Source organism: Osmerus eperlanus, chromosome 7, assembly GCF_963692335.1.
Source record: "Osmerus eperlanus chromosome 7, fOsmEpe2.1, whole genome shotgun sequence".
Lineage (NCBI taxonomy): Eukaryota > Metazoa > Chordata > Actinopteri > Osmeriformes > Osmeridae > Osmerus > Osmerus eperlanus.
The window spans coordinates 2,405,335-2,427,800 of record NC_085024.1 but is presented as its reverse complement, the minus strand read 5'-3'; the positions used below and the strand labels follow the sequence as shown (position 1 = coordinate 2,427,800).

Here is a 22,466-nt window from a genome sequence, read left to right as displayed (position 1 = left end):
AAATATTGATTCTTTACACCGTTGTAGCGAACAAACCAAGACGGGACATTCTTCAGCCACTGCTGACGGCACATTCCTCTGGGAGATCTCCAGTCAGGACAGAACATACTTCTGTCTCCTGTGGTCCCATGCAGCAGACCGGCAGTACTCATAGCATCTTCAGTACATGCAGTAAACTGTACCTCTTACAGTAATAGCATCTTGGATTCCTGCATCGACTATGCCAGTGGTACTATAGTATTCTCTGTTCTTATTTATAGTATGTTGACCTCATTCAGTACACTGTATGTATGCAGGGTATGTTGTATCTAAGCAGTAAACACTGTACTTTGTCTGTCTGTCCTCTACTATCTCTTTCTTTACACTTTCCAATCTCGAACCGGAGGAATACCCGGTGCATGGGGATGATCGTGAAACTAGAGAGCAACATGAGTGATTAGAAACATGATGTCTTTATTTCAGAACAATATAGCATTTAACCCCAACAATGCCCTTTGTTAAACCCTGGCAGAGTACAGTTCCTAATCGGCCCACATTCCGTTTCTGTTAATCCTCACAGTATTTACACAGAACGCAACGTTTTACTAATTGGCTTAAGTCTCTCTCTCCCCTTTTGTCTCTCTCGGTTCCCCCTCCATATCTACCCACTCTCTCTCCCCTTCTGTCTCCCTCCCTCCATCTCTTCATCTCTCTCCATCGCTCCCTCCACTTTTCTCCCTCCATCTCTCCCCCTCCATCTCTCCCTCTCCCCCTCCATCTCTCCCTCTCCCCCTCCATCTCTCCCTCTCCCCCTCCATCTCCACCCCTCCATATCCACTCTACTCCCACCCGAGTCTAATCGGAGGTGGCATGTTAAGCCTGCTTTCTCCCCTGGCTTGACCCTCCAGGTTACAGCCAAAGCCAGCTCAGTTATGTCAAATCCGTGTCAGGAACTGCAAATGAGATACTAAACAGACGCAAGTTTCACAAATGAAGGTGGCTAATGTAACTCTTCAACAGCAATGATCGGCAGTCAGCTGGTTCCTCATTACCCTGTTTCCCAGATCCGACCTGCTCAGCACGCACCCTGGTCGGCACCTGAATGTTGTTTATTGCCCCCACGTGCCAACTCTGACCAGTTTTCAACTCTTATTGTTCTAATAAATGATATGGCCTCTATAATTAGATGGGTACACATGATCATAAACCCAGCATCCCTTATCTCAGAGGACAGAATGATAACCATTCTGATACCACTATGGAAAATATCTGAATGAGGGCCCTTTACTTAACACATTGATAAGACTACAGTCAAATATATATCAGTTTATAAGAATACCTGTTATCAGAATCTTATTAATGACCGCATGTGTCCATAAAGATAACACGCTTCCTTAAGTGCTCCATTCATGTTCTGAATGCTTCAAACGCTTCACTATTAAACATGATTAGACTGTGAACTCGTGGTTCTCCAGGGCAGTCTGTCTGAGGACAAGCCTTCAAGACCGGGTCAAACTCCAAGTGATTTGAATGCGGCAGGTCTATCTTCATCAAGGAGTCCTGCAACCAGGATCTCTGATTCATCTCTGATAAAAGCACGTGAGATTCATGTCTGATAAAAGCACAGGAGCGGTTTCAGTATATAAGCAAAACAGAACCAGCAGTCATTCATGATCATCGGTCATCATATGCCAGTTTAATGTTGGACCATCGAACTGTAAGTCTGGACCATCACAGCTGAAGAGCCAAGACACGTGTGGCAGAGATCATCCATTTGATTATAACAATATTACATATTCTTTGTAGTTTCTTTAAATTACATTGTCAGATCAGCGGGTGTGACCCAGGCAGGTGGTACGTGCCAGAGATGGATCATCCCCACCCTCTGGTTTGAGTTGTTATTTACATGGAGACGAGGATCAGATTGGCTGCCGTTCTCCAGTCCAGACGCAGGCTGCTGCGCTAGCTACTCAACAGAAATCAGCCGCAGTGACTGCCGGTAACCATAACTGTGTGAAAACCTAACCCTTCTCTCTCAATGGACAGTTAATTGAGGGAGGCCAAAGCCTTGGCCAATCACAGGGCTACCTTTAACCTAAGACACTGCAGATCGGTCAATACGGACCAATCAGGTGCAAGGGCACAAATACCTAGCATGGCAACAGTACAGGGAGGTGACATGATGTTGGCAACATTTAACAAACAACCAAAAGAAAAGGCAAAAATGATAAAAATGGAAAAACACAGAACACAGTTTCCTTGGTGCCCTGCTGTGTGCACGCAGCAGCAGGAACACTTGTTCCCATGTCTGTAGCTATGGGTTCCACGGTTCAATGAGGAACTGGGTGTTCCGGTGGCTTCTCTGGACAGGGTGGAGCCCGTCCTGCCAGCGCAGCGTCTGTGTGGGGAGCAGCAGGCCAGCGTCTCTGGGTCGCCCAGCATCGTTCAACACGTGACCTTGATCTGGCCCCGCCCTCTCCTCCTCCCTCCTCCTCCTCCTCCTCCCCTTCCTCCTGCGGGGTCAGTACAGGCTCCAGGCCCGCTGATGATGGGGGTAGAGCGATGAGGAGGATGATGATATGTGGGCGGGGCCCAGCTGCTCTCCACACACACACATTCAGTCCATCTTCTCCTTCTGCACCAGCTTGGGCGCGTCCACAAAGTCCCGGCCGTTGAAGAGGATGACCCCCCCGGTCACCACGCTGGCCGAGCCCCAGAACAGCACGTAGGCCAGCGTCTCAGTCCACGTGTCACCTGGGGGAGGGGGGGGGGGCACCGTCAGGCCACGGGGTCTGAAACACTTATATTTTACGATTATAGTTCAATATTGTCTTCATATGCGTGTTCAGAGGTGACTGTGTGTGTGTGTGGAGGTGACTGTGTGTGTGTTCTGGAGGTGACATTGTGTGTGTGTGGAGGTGACTGTGTGTGTGTGTTCGGAGGTGACAGTGTGTGTGTTCGGAGGTGACAGTGTGTGTGTGTGGAGGTGACTGTGTGTGTGTGGAGGTGACTGTGTGTGTGTGTTCGGAGGTGACAGTGTGTGTGTGTGGAGGTGACTGTGTGTGTGTGGAGGTGACTGTGTGTGTGTGTTCGGAGGTGACAGTGTGTGTGTGTGTGTGGAGGTGACTGTGTGTGTGTGTGGAGGTGACTGTGTGTGTGTGTGTAGAGGTGACTGTGTGTGTGTGTAGAGGTGACTGTGTGTGTGTGTTCGGAGGTGACAGTGTGTGTGCATGTGTGTGTGTTTTGGGGTGACAGTGTGGCTCTGCATGTGTATGAAGTCAGGTCATCTTACCAGCCATCAGCAGGCAGATGATACACATTGAGAACGCTACCACCATGATGATGGGCAACTGGAGGAGAGGAGGATCATGGAGGAGGAGGAGGAGGAAGGGAGGAGGATCATGGAGGAGGAGAGGAGGAAGGGAGGATCATGGAGGAGGAGAGGAGGAGGATAATGGAGGAGGAGGGAGGAAGGGAGGATCATGGAGGAGGAAGGGAGGAAGGGAGGAGGATCATGGAGGAGGAGGAGAGGAAGGGAGGAGGAGAGGAGGAGGAAGGGAGGAGGATCATGGAGGAGGAGAGGAGGAGGATCATGGAGGAGGAGAGGAGGAGGATAATGGAGGAGAGGAGGAGGATAATGGAGGAGGAGAGGAGGAGGATCATGGAGGAGGAAGGGAGGAAGGGAGGATCATGGAGGAGGAAGGGAGGAAGGGAGGAGGATCATGGAGGAGAGGAGGAAGGGAGGAGGAGAGGAGGAGGAAGGGAGGAGGAGAGGAAGGGAGGAGGATCATGGAGGAGGAGAGGAGGAAGGGAGGAAGAGAAGAGAGAGGTTAGCCAGTTGTTAACCTGACACTGCTTCAGATCAACACCACACTCCATAAGCAACACGACAACCAATCAGATCTCACCGTCAGGAACTTCCAGTCTTTGGGTTCGTGGAGGGGCGTGGTCATGTCTGCCTCGTCTACTGCGTAGTTGCCTAGGAACAGGTCGATAGAGTCCTGCCAGGGAGAGGAGGGGCTTGATGACGCTCATAGGACACACTGACAACACACACACACAAAGACACACAAGTTCACGCACACAGGTACACACACACACACACACACACACACACAGGTACACGCACACACACAGGTACACGCACACACACAGGTACACGCACACACACAGGTACACGCTAGAGCCCGACCGATAAAGAATTTTTAAGGCCGATACCGATACAAATATTTGGTGATTTAAAAATCAAATTTTCCGATATCAGCAAATATAAAAACATATTTAAAAAATTCAGAAACGCGTAACAAAACAAACTGATTTCCCTAACAGTAGTTATTTGTAGTTTACATTTAGTCACTTTTAGCAGAAGTTCTTATCCAGAGCGACTAAGTACAGGGACATTCCCCGAGGCAAGTAGGGTTAAGTGCCTTCCCAAGGACACAACATCATTTGACATGGCCAGGAATCAATCCAGCAACCTTCTGATTAATATCCCGATTCCCTAACTGCTCAGCCATCTGACTCCTGTTATTATTTCCTCACTAAAATAATATGTCAATGCAGTTTCTGATAAATAAAATGTATACAAATCCAAACTTAAGATACGAAACAAGTCCTTTGAACAAAAACACGCACACACACAGGTACACGCACACACAGGTACACACACACACACAGGTACACGCACACACACAGGTACACACACGTACACACACACAGGTACACGCACACACACACAGGTACACATACACACACACACACACAGGTACACACATATACACACACACAGGTACACGCACACACACACAGGTACACACACAGGTACACACACACACACACACAGGTACACGCACCTGTCTGAAACCATCTGAGAAGTTGTTCTTGTAGTATCTGATCATGGAGTTCCAGCCATCCATCACCAGCCCCCACTGAGTTCTCTTCCCTGTCCTGGAGCACACACACACACACAGGTTATCTTCCCTGTCCTGGAGCACACACACACACACAGGTTATCTTCCCTGTCCTGGAGCACACACACACACACAGGTTATCTTCCCTGTCCTGGAGCGCACACACACACACACACACAGGTTATCTTCCCTGTCCTGGAGCACACACACACACACACAGGTTATCTTCCCTGTCCTGGAGCGCACACACACACACACACACAGGTTATCTTCCCTGTCCTGGAGCACACACACACACACAGGTTATCTTCCCTGTCCTGGAGCACACACACACACACAGGTTATCTTCCCTGTCCTGGAGCGCACACACACACACACACACAGGTTATCTTCCCTGTCCTGGAGCACACACACACACACAGGTTATCTTCCCTGTCCTGGAGCACACACACACACACAGGTTATCTTCCCTGTCCTGGAGCACACACACACACACACACAGGTTATCTTCCCTGTCCTGGAGCACACACACACACACAGGTTATCTTCCCTGTCCTGGAGCGCACACACACACACACACACAGGTTATCTTCCCTGTCCTGGAGCACACACACACACACAGGTTATCTTCCCTGTCCTGGAGCGCACACACACACACACACACAGGTTATCTTCCCTGTCCTGGAGCACACACACACACACAGGTTATCTTCCCTGTCCTGGAGCACACACACACACACAGGTTATCTTCCCTGTCCTGGAGCGCACACACACACACACACACAGGTTATCTTCCCTGTCCTGGAGCACACACACACACACAGGTTATCTTCCCTGTCCTGGAGCACACACACACACACAGGTTATCTTCCCTGTCCTGGAGCACACACACACACACAGGTTATCTTCCCTGTCCTGGAGCACACACACACACACAGGTTATCTTCCCTGTCCTGGAGCACACACACACACACAGGTTATCTTCCCTGTCCTGGAGCACACACACACACACACACAGGTTATCTTCCCTGTCCTGGAGCACACACACACACACACAGGTTATCTTCCCTGTCCTGGAGCGAGCGCGCACACACACAAACAGGTTATCTTCCCTGTCCTGGAGCACACACACACAGGTTATCTTCCCTGTCCTGGAGCGAGCGCGCGCACACACACACACACAGGTTATCTTCCCTGTCCTGGAGCACACACACACACAGGTTATCTTCCCTGTCCTGGAGCACACACACACACGCACACAGGTTATCTTCCCTGTCCTGGAGCACACACACACACAGGTTATCTTCCCTGTCCTGGAGCACACACACACACACACACAGGTTATCTTCCCTGTCCTGGAGCACACACACACAGGTTATCTTCCCTGTCCTGGAGCGAGCGCGCACACACACACACAGGTTATCTTCCCTGTCCTGGAGCACACACACACACAGGTTATCTTCCCTGTCCTGGAGCGAGCGCGCGCACACACACACAGGTTATCTTCCCTGTCCTGGAGTGCGCACACACACACACACACACACACAGGTTATCTTCCCTGTCCTGGAGCGCGCACACACACACACAGGTTATCTTCCCTGTCCTGGAGACGAGCACAGGACTAGCAGTCAACCCACACACACTCACTCACACACACACACACACACACTTCTAACTAATACACACACACGGAAGCTCTCAGACTCCAGACACACACAGGTGCCCTGCTCACCTGGTGAAGTCTGTTTTCAAAGCGCCCGTTCCTGCGTACTGTTTGGCACACGCATTAGCATTATCTGCCCAAGCTGCAGAGAGAGAGAGAGGGGGAGAGGGAGGGAGAGGGGGAGAGGATGAGAGGCAGGGAGGGACGATGAGTAAGGGAGAGAGAGGGATGAGAGGGAGGGGATGAGAGGCAGGGAGAGGATGAGGGAGAGGATGAGGGAGAGGTATCAAATGAGGAGGTGAGAAGAGCAGGAGAAGATGGAGCCGATGGTCAGCCAGCTCTCTACTGAAGCTCACCGTTCTTGTAGATCTTCTCAAAGTCCGCCTGCTCCTCGATGCTCTGACCCCCATACAGCACGCCCAGCCTCTGAAGACAGGAGATAGCACGCAGGTCACAGGGGCACAGGGTGACAGGGGCACAGGGTGACAGGGGCACAGGGTGACAGGGTGACAGGGTGACAAGGGCACAGGGTGACAGGGGCACAGGGTGACAGGGTGACAGGGGCACAGGGTGACAGGGGCACAGGGTGACAGGGGCACAGGGTGACAGGGACACAGGGTGACAGGGGCACAGGGTGACAGGGACACAGGGTGACAGGGGCACAAAGTGACAGGGTGACAGGGGCACAGGGTGACAGGGGCACAGGGTGACAGGGGCACAGGGTGACAGGGGCACAAGGTGACAGGGGCACAGGGTGACAGGGACACAGGGTGACAGGGGCACAGGGTGACAGGGACACAGGGTGACAGGGGCACAGGGTGACAAGGGCACAGGGTGACAGGGGCACAGGGTGACAGGGTTAGAGGCGGGGCACCCCCCTAATATAATGGTAGGGGAAACACTGACTTTTACCCAAAGCAACTTTTAAAAGGTATGTTTGTCTGGAATAGAAGAAGGCCCAGTGCAACACTTTCATCTGCAGTGGAGCAGTCTGAGAGGAAGTGACATCAGTGTAGGTCTGGGATAGCCTGGTCCTAACCAGACACTCGTACATTTCATTTGTACAGAGAGTCTGGGCTCGCTCCATTGACAAGCGTTAACTTCCTTGAAGGCGGGTACTCTGTTGAAGTTTAAAACTATTGGATCTGCCCAGAGCCACTCTGGATCTGCCATAACCAATCGCTAGCATTCGCCTTAGCCAACTCCTTCACGAGTAACAGAGCTAGCTGGAAAATCAAACGAACCCCGTGGGGAGCAAAGATTGTTCTTGCTCCGGCTTTAACTTCTGGATATTCGACAGCGTTGCCAAAATGGACTGAATGGCTTCTCTCGCATATTTCTCCGCCGCCATTACGGAACTACAACACAAACTAGCGCACGACATCATCGTCATCGTTCTCAGCCACTCCCTCTGTTCGCTGATTGGACAGGTAGAACATTAACCGGAGACATCTGACTTACGTACCTCATGCCCAGACCTAGTACAGAAGCAAAATCTAAATTGAGCGGAAGTACGTAGGAGGGCAGAGCCAGGCTAGGGCTGAGCGAGATGGGTAAAAAATTATCACAATAGATATTTATATTTCCATTCGATAACGATCATAAAGACGATAGCCCACAGATCCGTAGAAGTAGCAAAATAAGTCTCTTCCTCAACTTTTCCCTACACTCGGCATAAAGTTTAGGCAGTGCGGTGTGAGAGAAATGTTTGCTGCCAGGGAGAACGTACCTGGGGTCAAGTAACTTAAGCTTTTTAAAACCTTGCTTTTTATCAATACCTTGGCGCAAACTCACTTTCTGCATGTTCCAACGAGTGATTTTGCTTAAGGTGGTAAAACAGGTTTGTCGTTACAAGACTTGGTTTACGACACAATTTGCACCGAACATTGCTCTGCTCTTTGTCGTATTTCAAAAAGCCAAACCACTTCCAAATAACTGAAGACGAACCCTTTTTATCAATCATTTCTTCATTGGAAGTTGCTCCCTCGCCATGGCTATCGCTGCCACTGTTTTCGGCAATAAGACTCATTTTCCGCGGTTAACATTAGCTACTCCACTTGAGGTTCTCAGTGTATTTTAGTGGGCGTATGCCATTCCTCCACATCAACATGATACTGTAAATGTTTATTTCTCTCTCCAACTTTCCTACCTCGTTAACCTAAGATGGGTGTTGACAGACAAGTTCATCCCGTGTTGACCTTTGACCTCTGTTATCACTGTGGGTCAAACAGCCTGGCCTCCAACCTCATAACACACTTTACAATTCCCCTGCCCAGATACAGACTGAACATATTCAAAGTCCACTATTGTAGACACACACTGAGAATCATTCACTCCTGGTGAGGGGGAGGAGGGGCTGGTGGAGGAGGGGCTGGGGGAGGAGGGGCTGGGGAGGAGGGGCTGGGGAGGAGGAGGGGCTGGGGAGGAGGGGCTGGGGCTGGGGAGGAGGGGCTGGGGGAGGAGGGGCTGGGGAGGAGGGGCTGGGGAGGAGGAGGGGCTGGGGAGGAGGGGCTGGGGGAGGAGGGGCTGGGGGAGGAGGGGCTGGGGAGGAGGAGGGGCTGGGGGAGGAGGGGCTGGTGGAGGAGGGGCTGGGGAGGAGGGGCTGGGGCTGGGGAGGAGGGGCTGGGGAGGAGGGGCTGGTGGAGGAGGGGCTGGTGGAGGAGGGGCTGGGGAGGAGGGGCTGGGGCTGGGAGGAGGAGGGGCTGGGGGAGGAGGGGCTGGTGGAGGAGGAGGGGCTGGGGAGGAGGAGGGGCTGGGGAGGAGGGGCTGGGGAGGAGGGGCTGGGGAGGAGGCGGGGCTGGTGGAGGAGGTGGGGCTGGGGAGGAGGGGCTGGGGAGGAGGGGTTGGGGAGGAGGAGGGGCTGGTGGAGGAGGTGGGGCTGGGGAGGAGGGGCTGGGGAGGAGGGGCTGGGGAGGAGGAGGGGCTGGGGGAGGAGGAGGGGCTGGGGAGGAGGGGGGGCTGGGGAGGAGGGGCTGGGGCTGGGGAGGAGGAGGGGCTGGTGGGGGAGGAGGGGCTGGTGGGGGAGGAGGGGCTGGTGGAGGAGGAGGGACTGGGGAGGAGGAGGGACTGGGGAGGAGGAGGGGCTGGTGGAGGAGGAGGGGCTGGTGGAGGAGGAGGGGCTGGTGGAGGAGGAGGGGCTGGGGAGGAGGGGCTGGGGAGGAGGCGGGGCTGGTGGAGGAGGAGGGGCTGGGGAGGAGGGGCTGGGGAGGAGGCGGGGCTGGTGGAGGAGGTGGGGCTGGTGGAGGAGGTGGGGCTGGGGAGGAGGGGCTGGGGAGGAGGGGTTGGGGAGGAGGAGGGGCTGGTGGAGGAGGTGGGGCTGGGGAGGAGGGGCTGGGGAGGAGGGGCTGGGGAGGAGGGGCTGGGGAGGAGGAGGGGCTGGGGGAGGAGGAGGGGCTGGGGAGGAGGGGCTGGGGAGGAGGAGGGGCTGGGGGAGGAGGAGGGGCTGGGGAGGAGGGGCTGGGGAGGAGGGGGGGCTGGGGAGGAGGAGGGGCTGGGGAGGAGGGGCTGGTGGAGGAGGAGGGGCTGGTGGAGGAGGAGGGGCTGGGGAGGAGGGGCTGGGGAGGAGGAGGGGCTGGGGAGGAGGAGGGGCTGGGGAGGAGGGGCTGGTGGAGGAGGATGGGCTGGTGGAGGAGGGGCTGGGGAGGAGGGGCTGGGGAGGAGGAGGGGCTGGGGGAGGAGGAGGGGCTGGTGGAGGAGCGCTGGGGAGCGCTGTAAGCCTGCTGTGAGGACATCGAAACAGTGGACCAGTGAAGCTATGGAGGATCTGCGGGCGTGCTTGGACTGCACTGACTGGGACATGTTCACAACTGCTACCAATAGTCTGGATGAGCTCACAGAGGCTGTGACATCATACATCAGCTTCTGTGAGGACTGCTGTATACCAACACGCACCAGGGTAAGCTACAACAACGACAAACCCTGGTTTACAGCTAAACTCAGAAGGTTGAGGTCAGAGAAAGAGGCCGTGTTTAGGAGTGGGGACATAGACAGTTTCAAGGAGTCGAAGAACAGGTTTAGCAAGGCGGTGAGGGAGGCTAAACGACTGTACTCAGAGAGACTAAAACACCAATTCTCTGCAAACGACTCTGCTTCTGTCTGGAGAGGGCTCAGGCAGATTACCAACTACAAGCCCAGAGCCCCCCACTCCACTAACGACTCCCGCCTGGCCAACGACCTGAATGAGTTCTACTGCAGATTTGAAAGACAATTGGACAGTCCTGAACTACCCCTTCCCTCCCACCCCCCCCCCCCCCCCTCTACAGTGACGACTCTCTCCATTCAGGAGGGTGAAGTTAACAGACTTTTCAAGAGGCAGAATCCCCGCAAAGCAGCTGGGCCGGACTCTGTCTCTCCAGCCACCCTCAGGCACTGTGCTGACCAGCTGTCTCCGGTGTTTACCTACATCTTTAACACCTGGTGTGGTGATGGTGGTCGGAGGGGCCGTAGGCGCTGATTGGCAGCCACGCTTCTGTACCACCACCGGTTTGACTGTGTCTGAATGAATGCTGGAATCTGTAGCACGACCTTGAGTACTCGAGTAGTAGAAAGCACTATATAAGATCAATGATATATGTTTAATGTTTGCACCTTCCTGCCAAAGCAAATTCCTTGTCTGTGCAAACTTTCATGGCAAATAAACCCATTCTGATTTTGATTGGTTAGGGGTTGTCAGGGTAACTGGGGTACGGGTGGTATCCATGGCGATACCCACCTCCAGCTGAGATTGCAGAGAACGCCGAGCCAGCAGGCTCTGAATCACGTTGGTCCGGTCCAGACAATCCATACAGTTACTCCGGAACATTCCCTCCTGCTGCACCAAAACCTTCCCCTCAGAGTCCACCAGGAAGTACCTGTCACACAAGAAGTAGGAGTCACACACAGGAACTAGGGATCACACACAGGAAGTACCTGTCACTCAGGAACTAGGGGTCACACACACAGGAAGTACCTGTCACTCAGGAACTAGGGGTCACACACAGGAAGTACCTGTCACATACAGGAAGCATTCTTAGTTCCCCTTACCCAAACTCTTCCTGCATCTCTGCCACCATGTCCACTAGTATCTGCAGACGATGCCAGCGCATACGACTGCACTCCTTATGGAAGTCAAACGCTATGTATCTAGAGAGAAACGGGTGAAACACAACGGAAGGAAAATTAGTTTCTGATCTGTTCTCAAGTTATCAAGTTATCCACCTATCCACTGAGGAGGCCAGATGCTGGCATGTACACTCTTAACTGGACTTACTTGACCATGCCGTTGCCCAGGCTAGACACCATCTTGTTGAAGGCCAGTTCTAGAGGCTTCTCTGAGCCCTTCTGGTTTATCTGGGAAGCAGGCCAGACAAGGAGCGATCACAACTCTGAGATGTGTGTGTACTCTGTGTGATGAAAGAGGGTTACAGCTCTAGAGATGTGTGTGTGTGTGTGTACCAGCAGGTAGGTGTGTGTGTGTACCAGCAGGTAGGTGTGTGTGTGTACCAGCAGGTAGGTGTGTGTGTGTACCAGCAGGTAGGTGTAGAGACTCACCAGGTTCAGGATGGCCTGCTTCCCATACAGGATGATCTGAGAGTCAAAGTGTCTCTGAAAGCCGTCCAGCTGCAAGACAAACACAAGCGGCCCTGTCACACACACACACACCTCCACCTGCCCTGTCACACACACACCTCCACCTGCCCTGTCACACACACACCTCCACCTGTCCTGTCACACACACACCTCCACCTGTCCTGTCACACACACACACACACCTCCACCTGTCCTGTCACACACACACCTCCACCTGCCCTGTCACACACACCTCCACCTGCCCTGTCACACACACGCCTCCACCTGTCCTGTCACACACACACCTCCACCTGTCCTGTCACACACACACCTCCACCTGTCCTGTCACACACACACCTCCACCTGCCCTGTCACACACACACCTCCACCTGCCCTGTCACACACACACCTCCACCTGTCATGTCACACACACACCTCCACCTGTCCTGTCACACACACACCTCCACCTGCCCTGTCACACACACACCTCCACCTGCCCTGTCACACACACACCTCCACCTGTCCTGTCACACACACACCTCCACCTGCCCTGTCACACACACACCTCCACCTGCCCTGTCACACACACACCTCCACCTGTCCTGTCACACACACACCTCCACCTGTCCTGTCACACACACACCTCCACCTGCCCTGTCACACACACACCTCCACCTGCCCTGTCACACACACACCTCCACCTGTCCTGTCACACACACACCTCCACCTGCCCTGTCACACACACACCTCCACCTGCCCTGTCACACACACACACACCTCCACCTGTCCTGTCACACACACACCTCCACCTGCCCTGTCACACACACCTCCACCTGCCCTGTCACACACACACACACCTCCACCTGCCCTGTCACACACACACCTCCACCTGCCCTGTCACACACACACACCTCCACCTGTCCTGTCACACACACACCTCCACCTGCCCTGTCACACACACACCTCCACCTGTCCTGTCACACACACACCTCCACCTGTCCTGTCACACACACACCTCCACCTGTCCTGTCACACACACACAGCTCATGCTGTCAGCGTGTCAGCTGGCAGACAGTCTGACAGCTCCTCTTCCCCTAAGTTAGCGTTAGCGTAGCGACAGGGAACTTACGTGGTTGATGGTTTTGCTGATCTGTGGTTTGGGTTTGTACTTCAGGTTGGGCCTCTGGGACCAGTAGAAGGGGATGGATCCACGAGTCTGGGAAGGACCACACGTTAGTCCTCCTATCAGCCACACGTTAGTCCTCCTATCAGCCACACGTTAGTCCTCCTATCAGCCACACGTTAGTCCCCCTATCAGCCACACGTTAGTCCCCCTATCAGCCACACGTTAGTCCTCCTATCAGCCACACGTTAGTCCTCCTATCAGCCACACGTTAGTCCCCCTATCAGCCACACGTTAGTCCCCCTATCAGCCACACGTTAGTCCTCCTATCAGCCACACGTTAGTCCTCCTATCAGCCACACGTTAGTCCCCCTATCAGCCACACGTTAGTCCTCCTATCAGCCACACACTTTGATCTATTCGAACCAGGGACATCTGCTGTAAAAATGCTCTGCCAGTGACCCAGTTATTTCACAACCAAATGAATTCAGCCATCAGACACGTACTGTACGAGTCATTCCTTATACTTTGGAATGAAATCCTGGCCACCAGTACATGCCATGACAGGTTCAGCTAAGGGAGTGTTGTGGAAAACTAGCTTTTCCTGGTAAAACCCCTCCGGGAAAAGACCAGGGGCCCCCTGCATATAAACGTTGCGTACGCACGTAAAGCTTGCGTATGCTGGTTTTCACACACACGGTGTGTGTGTGTGTGCCGTGCCAAATTACGTTGTGTCCTTGGGCAAGGAACTTCACCCTACTTGCCTCAGGGAGAATGTCCCTGTACTTACTGTAAGTCGCTCTGGATAAGAGCGTCTGCTAAATGACTAAATGTATGTATATACATTTACTTGACGTGAGAATGTGCGGGCCGTCCACAAAGTCATGTCTGGCTCTGTAACTTGGCGAATTCTAACTGAAAAGTGCAGAAACTCACCAAACATAACAAAATAAAGTTTTCACTACAGTTACTGTCATACGTCTATGATGTTGACTATTCAAAAAACATAAAAATAAAAGTTTGATCATTAATGTGGATGATCACATCAAAATGCCAAAACCCAAACGGGAAATGCTATATATATAATCTACTGTTTAATCCGCCACCACAACTTCTGTCAAACTTGAGGGTGTCAAACGAACGACAAAATCACTCAGGAAATGCATGTCACGCTAACCCTACAGCTTAGTGATGTGCATCTCCATCACTGAGGACGATGCGATACACATCTCGATGCACTGCCAACGATCCGATACATTAAAGATACATAAAAACAACTACTAATGCGATACGATTCACCCCTATTGCGATGCAGTGCGATTCGATTCAATGAGATGCAAAAGATTATGATGCTATGCAATTTAATATGGTACATAATGATTTATTTCTTTGTCAGACAGCACATCATAAATTAACTAAACAAGTGAAAAGTTTACTTCACATATTAAACAAAGTCTCTGACAAAAGATAAAATAACATCAGGCCTGGACCTTGCCTTAACCCTTGTGTTATCTTCGGGTCATTCTGACCCATCAGTCATTGTGACCCACCGTCGTATTGCGACAGATTTACCGCATACAAAGACAAAGTGAAGCATTTTCTTTTAACCGTTGGGCTGTCTCAGACCCCCCACATTGCAAAGGTTAAAAGAAAATTATTTTAATTTGTTTTTGTATTGGGTAAAATTGGGTAAACACAACGATGGTTCGTTATGAACCTTTGGGTCATGTGACCCGAAGGCAGCACGAGGGTTAAGAAGCGCTTCAAGATGAAGGACAGTCACAGGTGGTAACCCCTCCCCCTCAGTGAGCTGTCAGGCATGCTGCTACAGGTGGTAACCCCTCCCCCTCAGTGAGCTGTCAGGCATGCTGCTACAGGTGGTAACCCCTCCCCCTCAGTGAGCTGTCAGGCATGCTGCTACAGGTGGTAACCCCTCCCCCTCAGTGAGCTGTCAGGCATGCTGCTACAGGTGGTAACCCCTCCCCCTCAGTGAGCTGTCAGGCATGCTGCTACAGGTGGTAACCCCTCCCCCTCAGTGAGCTGTCAGGCATGCTGCTACAGGTGGTAACCCCTCCCCCTCAGTGAGCTGTCAGGCATGCTGCTACAGGTGGTAACCCCTCCCCCTCAGTGATGACTCTTCCACCTGAGTGGTAACTCCTCCCCCTGCATGGTAACTCCTCCCCCTGCATGGTAACTCCTCCCCCTGCATGGTAACTCCTCTCTCTCCATGCTGACCCCTCCCCCTGCATGGTAACCCCTCCCCCTGCATGGTAACTCCTCTCTCTCCATGCTGACCCCTCCCCCTGCATGGTAACTCCTCTCTCTCCATGCTGACCCCTCCCCCTGCATGGTAACCCCTCCCCCTGCATGGTAACTCCTCTCTCTCCATGCTGACCCCTCCCCCTGCATGGTAACTCCTCCCCCTGCATGGTAACTCCTCCCCCTGCATGGTAACCCCTCCCCCTGCATGGTAACTCCTCTCTCTCCATGCTGACCCCTCCCCCTGCATGGTAACTCCTCTCTCTCCATGCTGACCCCTCCCCCTGCATGGTAACTCCTCCCCCTGCATGGTAACCCCTCCCCCTGCATGGTAACTCCTCCCCCTGCATGGTAACCCCTCCCCCTGCATGGTAACCCCTCCCCCTGCATGGTAACTCCTCTCTCTCCATGCTGACCCCTCCCCCTGCATGGTAACTCCTCTCTCTCCATGCTGACCCCTCCCCCTGCATGGTAACCCCTCCCCCTGCATGGTAACCCCTCCCCCTGCATGGTAACCCCTCCCCCTGCATGGTAACCCCTCCCCCTGCATGGCAACCCCTCTCCCTGCATGGTAACCCCTCCCCCTGCATGGTAACTCCTCCCCCTGCATGGTAACCCCTCCCCCTGCATGGTAACCCCTCCCCCTGAATGGTAACCCCTCCCCCTGCATGGTAACTCCTCTCTCTCCATGCTGACCCCTCCCCCTGCATGGTAACTCCTCCCCCTGCATGGTAACCCCTCCCCCTGCATGGTAACTCCTCCCCCTGCGTGGTGACTCCTCCCCTCCAGCTGTTGGTCCCAGGGGAGCTGGGCTGCTGTGTGACACTCACCTGCAGGAAGGAGGCCTTGCCCCCGTTGTACTGAACAATCTGCTCTGTCTCCACAAAGTTAGCAGCATGGCCCTCCGAGTCGATGCCTAAGAACACACACACACACACACACACACACACACACGCATAAACACACACAAACATCATCCACTTACCAGACACAGCAGAAGATCTAGGATGAAAGTGCGTTGGTTCTGACAGTGTTACAGAGCGTAAGAGAGTGGGCTGTGTCTACCTCTGACATAGTAGCGAACCCCAGCCCTGAAACAGCTCCTCCTGGAGATGATGTTCCACTCAAACACCTTCCCGTTGATGCAGCAACACTTCATAGTCATGACTGGAAAACGTGGAGGTCAAGGACACACACACACACCCCCCAAGACTAGCTCCTCGCTGTCAGTGAATGGCGTGTTTCAGGAGAAACGCACACAAGAAAAAACTGTTATCGGATGACATCCAGCCTTTTCCTCAAACAAGCTACGAAAATGCACATTTTCTGACTTTCTTTAATACACAGCGCCCCCCGGTGCTGAAAAAAGCTAATAGCATATATGATTGTCTCGGAGTTTGATAGCTCAGTAACACACTGCTGTGAAAATATCAGCCAAGACTGGGAAGGGAAAAGTCCCCTGGGTTGAATAACAATCTGAAGCAGGTTTAGTGAATGATTAAAATACACTGCATATCTGAGAGACTTAAACTGAAGCTGCTTAGCCGTTGAAAGAAAACAACCAGAGGTGTGCAGTCAGATTAACAGTCTTTAGGTTCATATACAAACACAAGACAAGAAAACCTACAAGTCTACAGTTTCAGAGAACTGTATAAGGTCAAGTTATGAGGTACAAAGTATCAAGTTATAACGCGGTTATCTGAATGAGAACACTTGAGAATGGCTGATGTGTTTACGGGCATTCGGGCCGTACAGGAAATGGTGACGAGTGTGACGCTGTGTTGATCTGGTTTAGGCGCCTGCTAGAAAGGATACAGCCGTGCATCATGGGAAACACGAACCTGTGCAGCTGTGGAGAGAAGAAAACAGCTCAGTCTGGGGGCTCTGCTGGACACTCCACGTTTACATTCATTTAGCAGACGCTTTGATTCAAAACGACGTACGAATATCGCATGTAGAAAAGTATGGCACAGTGTGTTAGTGGTCAGAGTCAAGGGCCAGCCTGCTACCAGCTCTACCGCAGAATAACAGACAGCAGATGTGTGTGAATATGTTTCAGTGTTTACTAATGATGATATTCATAACGATAATAATATAATCATATTCAGTGGTGGACAGCAAGTCTGAGGTAGCGTGTTGCTAGGTAGCATGGACATGTGTGGTAACTGAGGTAGGGTGTTGCTAGGTAGGATAGACGTGTGAGGTAACTGAGGTAGGGTGTTGCTAGGTAGGATAGACGTGTGAGGTAACTGAGGTAGCGTGTTGATAGGTAGGATAGACGTGTGTGGTAACTGAGGTAGCGTGTTGCTAGGTAGGATAGACGTGTGTGGTAACTGAGGAAGCGTGTTGCTAGGTAGGATAGAGGGCAGAATGTTCCACTACCTCTGGTTGGGTCATGAAGTCTCTCAGAAGGTGACCGTTCCACACGAAGCGCTGATCAGCCTGGGGGAGGGAACACACTGTCACTGACACAACATCTACAGCCGAGCTGAGTTTTCATAAGAGGTTAGTAGTTTCCTGTTTCAAAACAACAACTGAAGCTTTTCCTTGACGAGTTCTCTCTCTCTCTTTCTCTGGTGTCTCCCTCCCATCCATACGTCCCTCCCTCGCTCTCTCTTTCCATGGTGCCTCCCTTTTCCTCCTGTCACTCTCTCCTTCCCTCCCCTTACAATCTCCTCACGCCTCCTTCCCTCCACTCTTGGCCTCCTCCCCTCTATCACCCTCTGCTCCCCTCCCTTCTCTCCTCTCCTCCATTCCCCCTCTCCCCTCCACTTCGACCCTCTCTCACTCTCCCCTCCCCTCTCCTCTCTCCCCCTCTCCTCCCCTCCCCCCTCTCCTCTCCTCCCGTCCCCTCTCCTCCCCTCCCCCCTCTCCTCTCTCCCCCTCTCCTCCCCTCCCCCCTCTCCTCTCCTCTCCTCTCCTCCCGTCCCCTCTCCTCCCCTCCCCCCTCTCCTCTCCTCTCCTCTCCTCCCGTCCCCTCTCCTCCCCTCCCCCCTCTCCCCTCTCCTCTCCTCTCCTCCCGTCCCCTCTCCTCCCCTCCCCTCCCCCCTCTCCTCTCCTCTCCTCTCCTCCCGTCCCCTCTCCTCCCCTCCCCTCCCCTCCCCCCTCTCCTCTCCTCTCCTCTCCTCCCGTCCCCTCTCCTCCCCTCCCCCCTCTCTCCTCTCACCCTCTCCAGTAGACTCATCTCCTCTCACCCCCTCTCTCCTCTCACCCTCTCCAGTAGACTCATCTCCTGGAACTCAGGGCTGGTGTTGGCAAGGCGCTGTAGGGAGTGAGTCAGGTCGTAGTCTGTGGCGAAGTAGAATCCGTCTGTGTTCAGCACGCTGTTTATCATGGCCAGGAAGGCCTTGTTGTCTTGCATCTGCCAGGGAGGGTCAAACATTTATTCAGGAATGTTTACAAACAGAACTGAAATGGCTAAATGACTTTGGTCAGACTTGCTGCCACTCACAACAATCTGTGCATTTAGCAATTGCTTTAATCCAAAGATACAATCTGCAGTCAAACGAAACTATATGCATATGAGACTTGATCTACCGATTAGGATGAACATATTCCCATGGTAAACTGTTCCGTTTCTCCCCAACACCCCACAACCTGGGCCAGTCTGAGTGGTGTCTGCAGTTTCTACTTCACCTGGTTGTCTGTTAAGTGCAGAACTGTCTTCTTGTATGAGATGACTTCACAGTCCAGGGTCTTCCACACTGCATGTCCCAGCAGATCCCCCACCTTCTTCTTCTTGGTGATGACGATGAGATACATGCCTAGCAAGGAGGGAAACAAACTGTCAATACGGATACCAACACGAATACCACACGATTAAATAAAGTATATACTTAAAAAAAAATATCTATAAACACAAAAACCTCACCATCTCTCCCTCTCCTGAATTTTTCCCATATATGATTTGTTTACATAGGTAGGAGAAATTACCTACCGGCCACAAGTCGAATGGTTCCCATGACGCCGCATATGGGCCTTGTTACGGCTGAAGGGGGAACGTCTTTCCGCACTTGTGGAGACGGATGACAGAAAACCGCCAATCAGCAACGCAAAACCAGCGGTGGCATTTGAATCAACTCAAGCAATATCAGTGTCATGATGATTCAGCGCACGAGCCTTTTCATATAAGCTTAAATTGTATGTCAACAGCACTATGATATTGAAACCAGGAGAGGTTTTGTTGCAACCTTAAATTATTATAAACATGCCCCCCCCCCCCCCCCCCGTTAAAATGGTCTAGATTAGAACCTCCCCTGATCGAAACGTTATCGAACTACAACAGCATTGCCTACCTGTAAGGGTCATTTCAGTGGACACCCTGTCAATGGCAAGAACATCATTGGAGCCGTCATCACAAGCTTCAATGTAAAACTTCTCAGGGGTTGTGTGCCTACGAAGGGACAGAGTGTGAATGTCACGGAGAAAGTAATGTAGTCGACACTACATTATCATGATGACAGATGTTAAAAGTAGCCTGTACAGTAACTCGATTGCTAACTAACTACCCCGTTTAATTGAAACGGGGATGTTAGCTGAAATAGTCACAGGCACCGGAAAAAACACAGTGATCTGTAGCATGTAGCTAGCATTAGCCTGTCCAAAAAGGTTTTACTTACCCGATTATGGATCGAGTAGAATAAGAGGCAGGCTAATTAGCTATGTATATCAGATTTTGCATAATTTAGTTTAACTGGCATTTAGGACATACGCACGCTAGACATTTAGCTTAGTTCCTAACTGGCCAGCGCAGGAACTGCGAGCCCGTTCGTTAGCACTATAGCCTAGTTAGCTTAGCTAGCTAGCTAACGTTCCATGTACAGTATACTATGCTGCTAGCTGCAAACCGTGCTGTTCGTCGCATGTCATCTGAGCATATGTTTCAAAGTCGTATACCAATACTGAAAGCCGATTGTTCTGATTTAGAAAGCGCAGTTGCTGTGAATAAAAGTATTCAAGACTTACAGGTTGAAGCTCTTAAAGGCGGTCGCCATCTTTGCTTCGGACGGTGTATGTCTGACCTGTGTGACGTGTCACAAAGCTTGCTAGCATCTTGGAGAGCGGAGGATGAAAAGTTTGGTTATTGCCACACAAATACTTGCTTGTTAACAAGGTCAAAGAAGTCTCTTTCAGAATGATCCATAAGTATAACCCTGCAAATCATTACATAAAAAAAATGAAAAGAGACATCAACGTTGTTTGTTCATTTTGTGTTGAGCATCCAGAAACAGTTTGTCATTTTGGGGGGGATTGTATATATGTAAAACGTTTATGGAAGGATATTCACAGTTTTATAATTGTTAATATTCTTGATTACTTTAGTTTTTTTGCTGCTCGGGTTCTTTAACCATAGTAAAGATAAAGAGAAAACATTTTACCTTGTAAATGTAATTGTGCTGATGGCTAAATTTCATATTCACAAGTGTAAATTCACAAATAAAAAGCCACTCTTCTGTTTTCTATTGGTAATTTGAGCAGTACTTTAAGACCATTTTACACTCTTCTATTAAGAAAGCTGTTAAAACAGTGCAATGTGCATCCTTTAATGTATTTGTATAATCTATCACCTTAGCAAATGTAATCGCTATTTGTTTGTATACTGCTTGTTTGTATACTGCTTGTTTGTAGACTGATCTTTCTACAATAAAAAAAAGAAAAGAAAAAAAAAAAAATACCAAAGCCAAGAGAATGCAAGACTGTGGGGCTTAATCCTGCTGAGTGGCAGGCTGCTAAAACAACAGCATTACGACGTGACGTAAAAGCAACAGCATTACGACATGTGACGTAACAGCAACAGCATTACGACATGTGACGTAACAGCATTACGACATGTGACGTAACAGAAACAGCATTACGACATGTGACGTAACAGCAACAGCATTACGACATGTGACGTAACAGCAACAGCATTACGACATGTGACGTAACAGCAACAGCATTACGACATGTGACGTAACAGCAACAGCATTACGACATGTGACGTAACAGCAACAGCATTACGACATGTGACGTAACAGCAACAGCATTACGACATGTGACGTAACAGACATGCAATGCATAACAACAATGTAACAGACATGCAATGCAAGATTAACAATAATCAGATGTATTTTTTTAAATATATATATCACCTGAACGGCATGGGATCAACAGTTGCAGACCATGGACTCTACAAACAGCGGTCTGTCCACGGGCCTGCATGGAACATTTCTCAATCTGAAACTTTCAGAATAGTCAGTGCCGCTGCTAGCCATTTTGGTGCCCTAAGCATAATTCCCTTATGATTGAGCATTGAGCAAGATTCAGAACACAGCGGCCCGCCTGGTCTTCAATCTACCCAGACGCTCCCATGTTACCCCACTCCTCATCTCCCTCCACTGGCTTCCCATCATGGCCCGTTTCAGATTCAAGACCCTGGTACTGACCTTCCGAGCGGTGAACGGGACTGCACCCGACTACATCAAGTCTCTCCTCCAGCCTTACACCCCCCACCACCTACAGTCTTCTTCTGACAACCGTCTGGTGGTCCCACCACTCAAGAGCGCCCGGTCCCAACACAAGCTCTTCTCCTGTCTGGCCCCCCAATGGTGGAATCAACTCCCCACCTCCATCAGGGACACTGACTTTCTCCCCACCTTCAAGAAAAGGCTCAAGACGCACTTGTTCCGGGAGTACAACGGCACTTAAGAATGCTTGGCTGGACCTGATGTTAGTTTCCTCCAGGATCACAATGACTGGTATTGAGAGACTTGTTGCTCTTGTTGGTTAGTTGTAACGGTTTCAAATTCTTGTACTCGCTGTGAAATATTTTTACTGTTGTTTTTTCTACAGGTACACTCTTGCACTCTTGTGGGGAGTTTCATGTTGTTCAATTGTAACTTGTTTAACTACATGCTCTTATGGTTCTTCCCATTGGCACTTATTTGCTTTTCACAATGTATGCTTCATGTTTTTGGGCTATCTCATTGTTATGATCAGTGACCTA

General features: G+C 51.4%; 1 protein-coding gene across 1 annotated transcript; it reads right to left on the bottom strand.

Moving 5' to 3' along the window:
• Window positions 1-1,646: 1,646 nt before the first annotated feature.
• On the bottom strand, window positions 1,647-20,588 carry LOC134024062 (phosphatidylinositol-3-phosphatase SAC1-B). Its single transcript, XM_062466463.1, has 20 exons — window positions 20,447-20,588; window positions 19,777-19,874; window positions 19,419-19,493; window positions 19,118-19,245; window positions 18,693-18,842; window positions 17,864-17,923; window positions 17,297-17,330; window positions 16,547-16,648; window positions 16,312-16,397; window positions 13,229-13,315; window positions 12,082-12,150; window positions 11,801-11,880; window positions 11,575-11,673; window positions 11,264-11,402; window positions 6,909-6,978; window positions 6,622-6,694; window positions 4,833-4,926; window positions 3,888-3,980; window positions 3,272-3,329; window positions 1,647-2,733 (listed from the first exon to the last, which is right to left on the bottom strand). The coding sequence occupies exons 1-20, from the start codon at window positions 20,473-20,475 to the stop codon at window positions 2,597-2,599; spliced, it is 1,761 nt and encodes a 586-aa protein (XP_062322447.1). The 5' UTR covers window positions 20,476-20,588; the 3' UTR covers window positions 1,647-2,596.
• Between the last annotated feature and the right edge of the window lie 1,878 nt (window positions 20,589-22,466).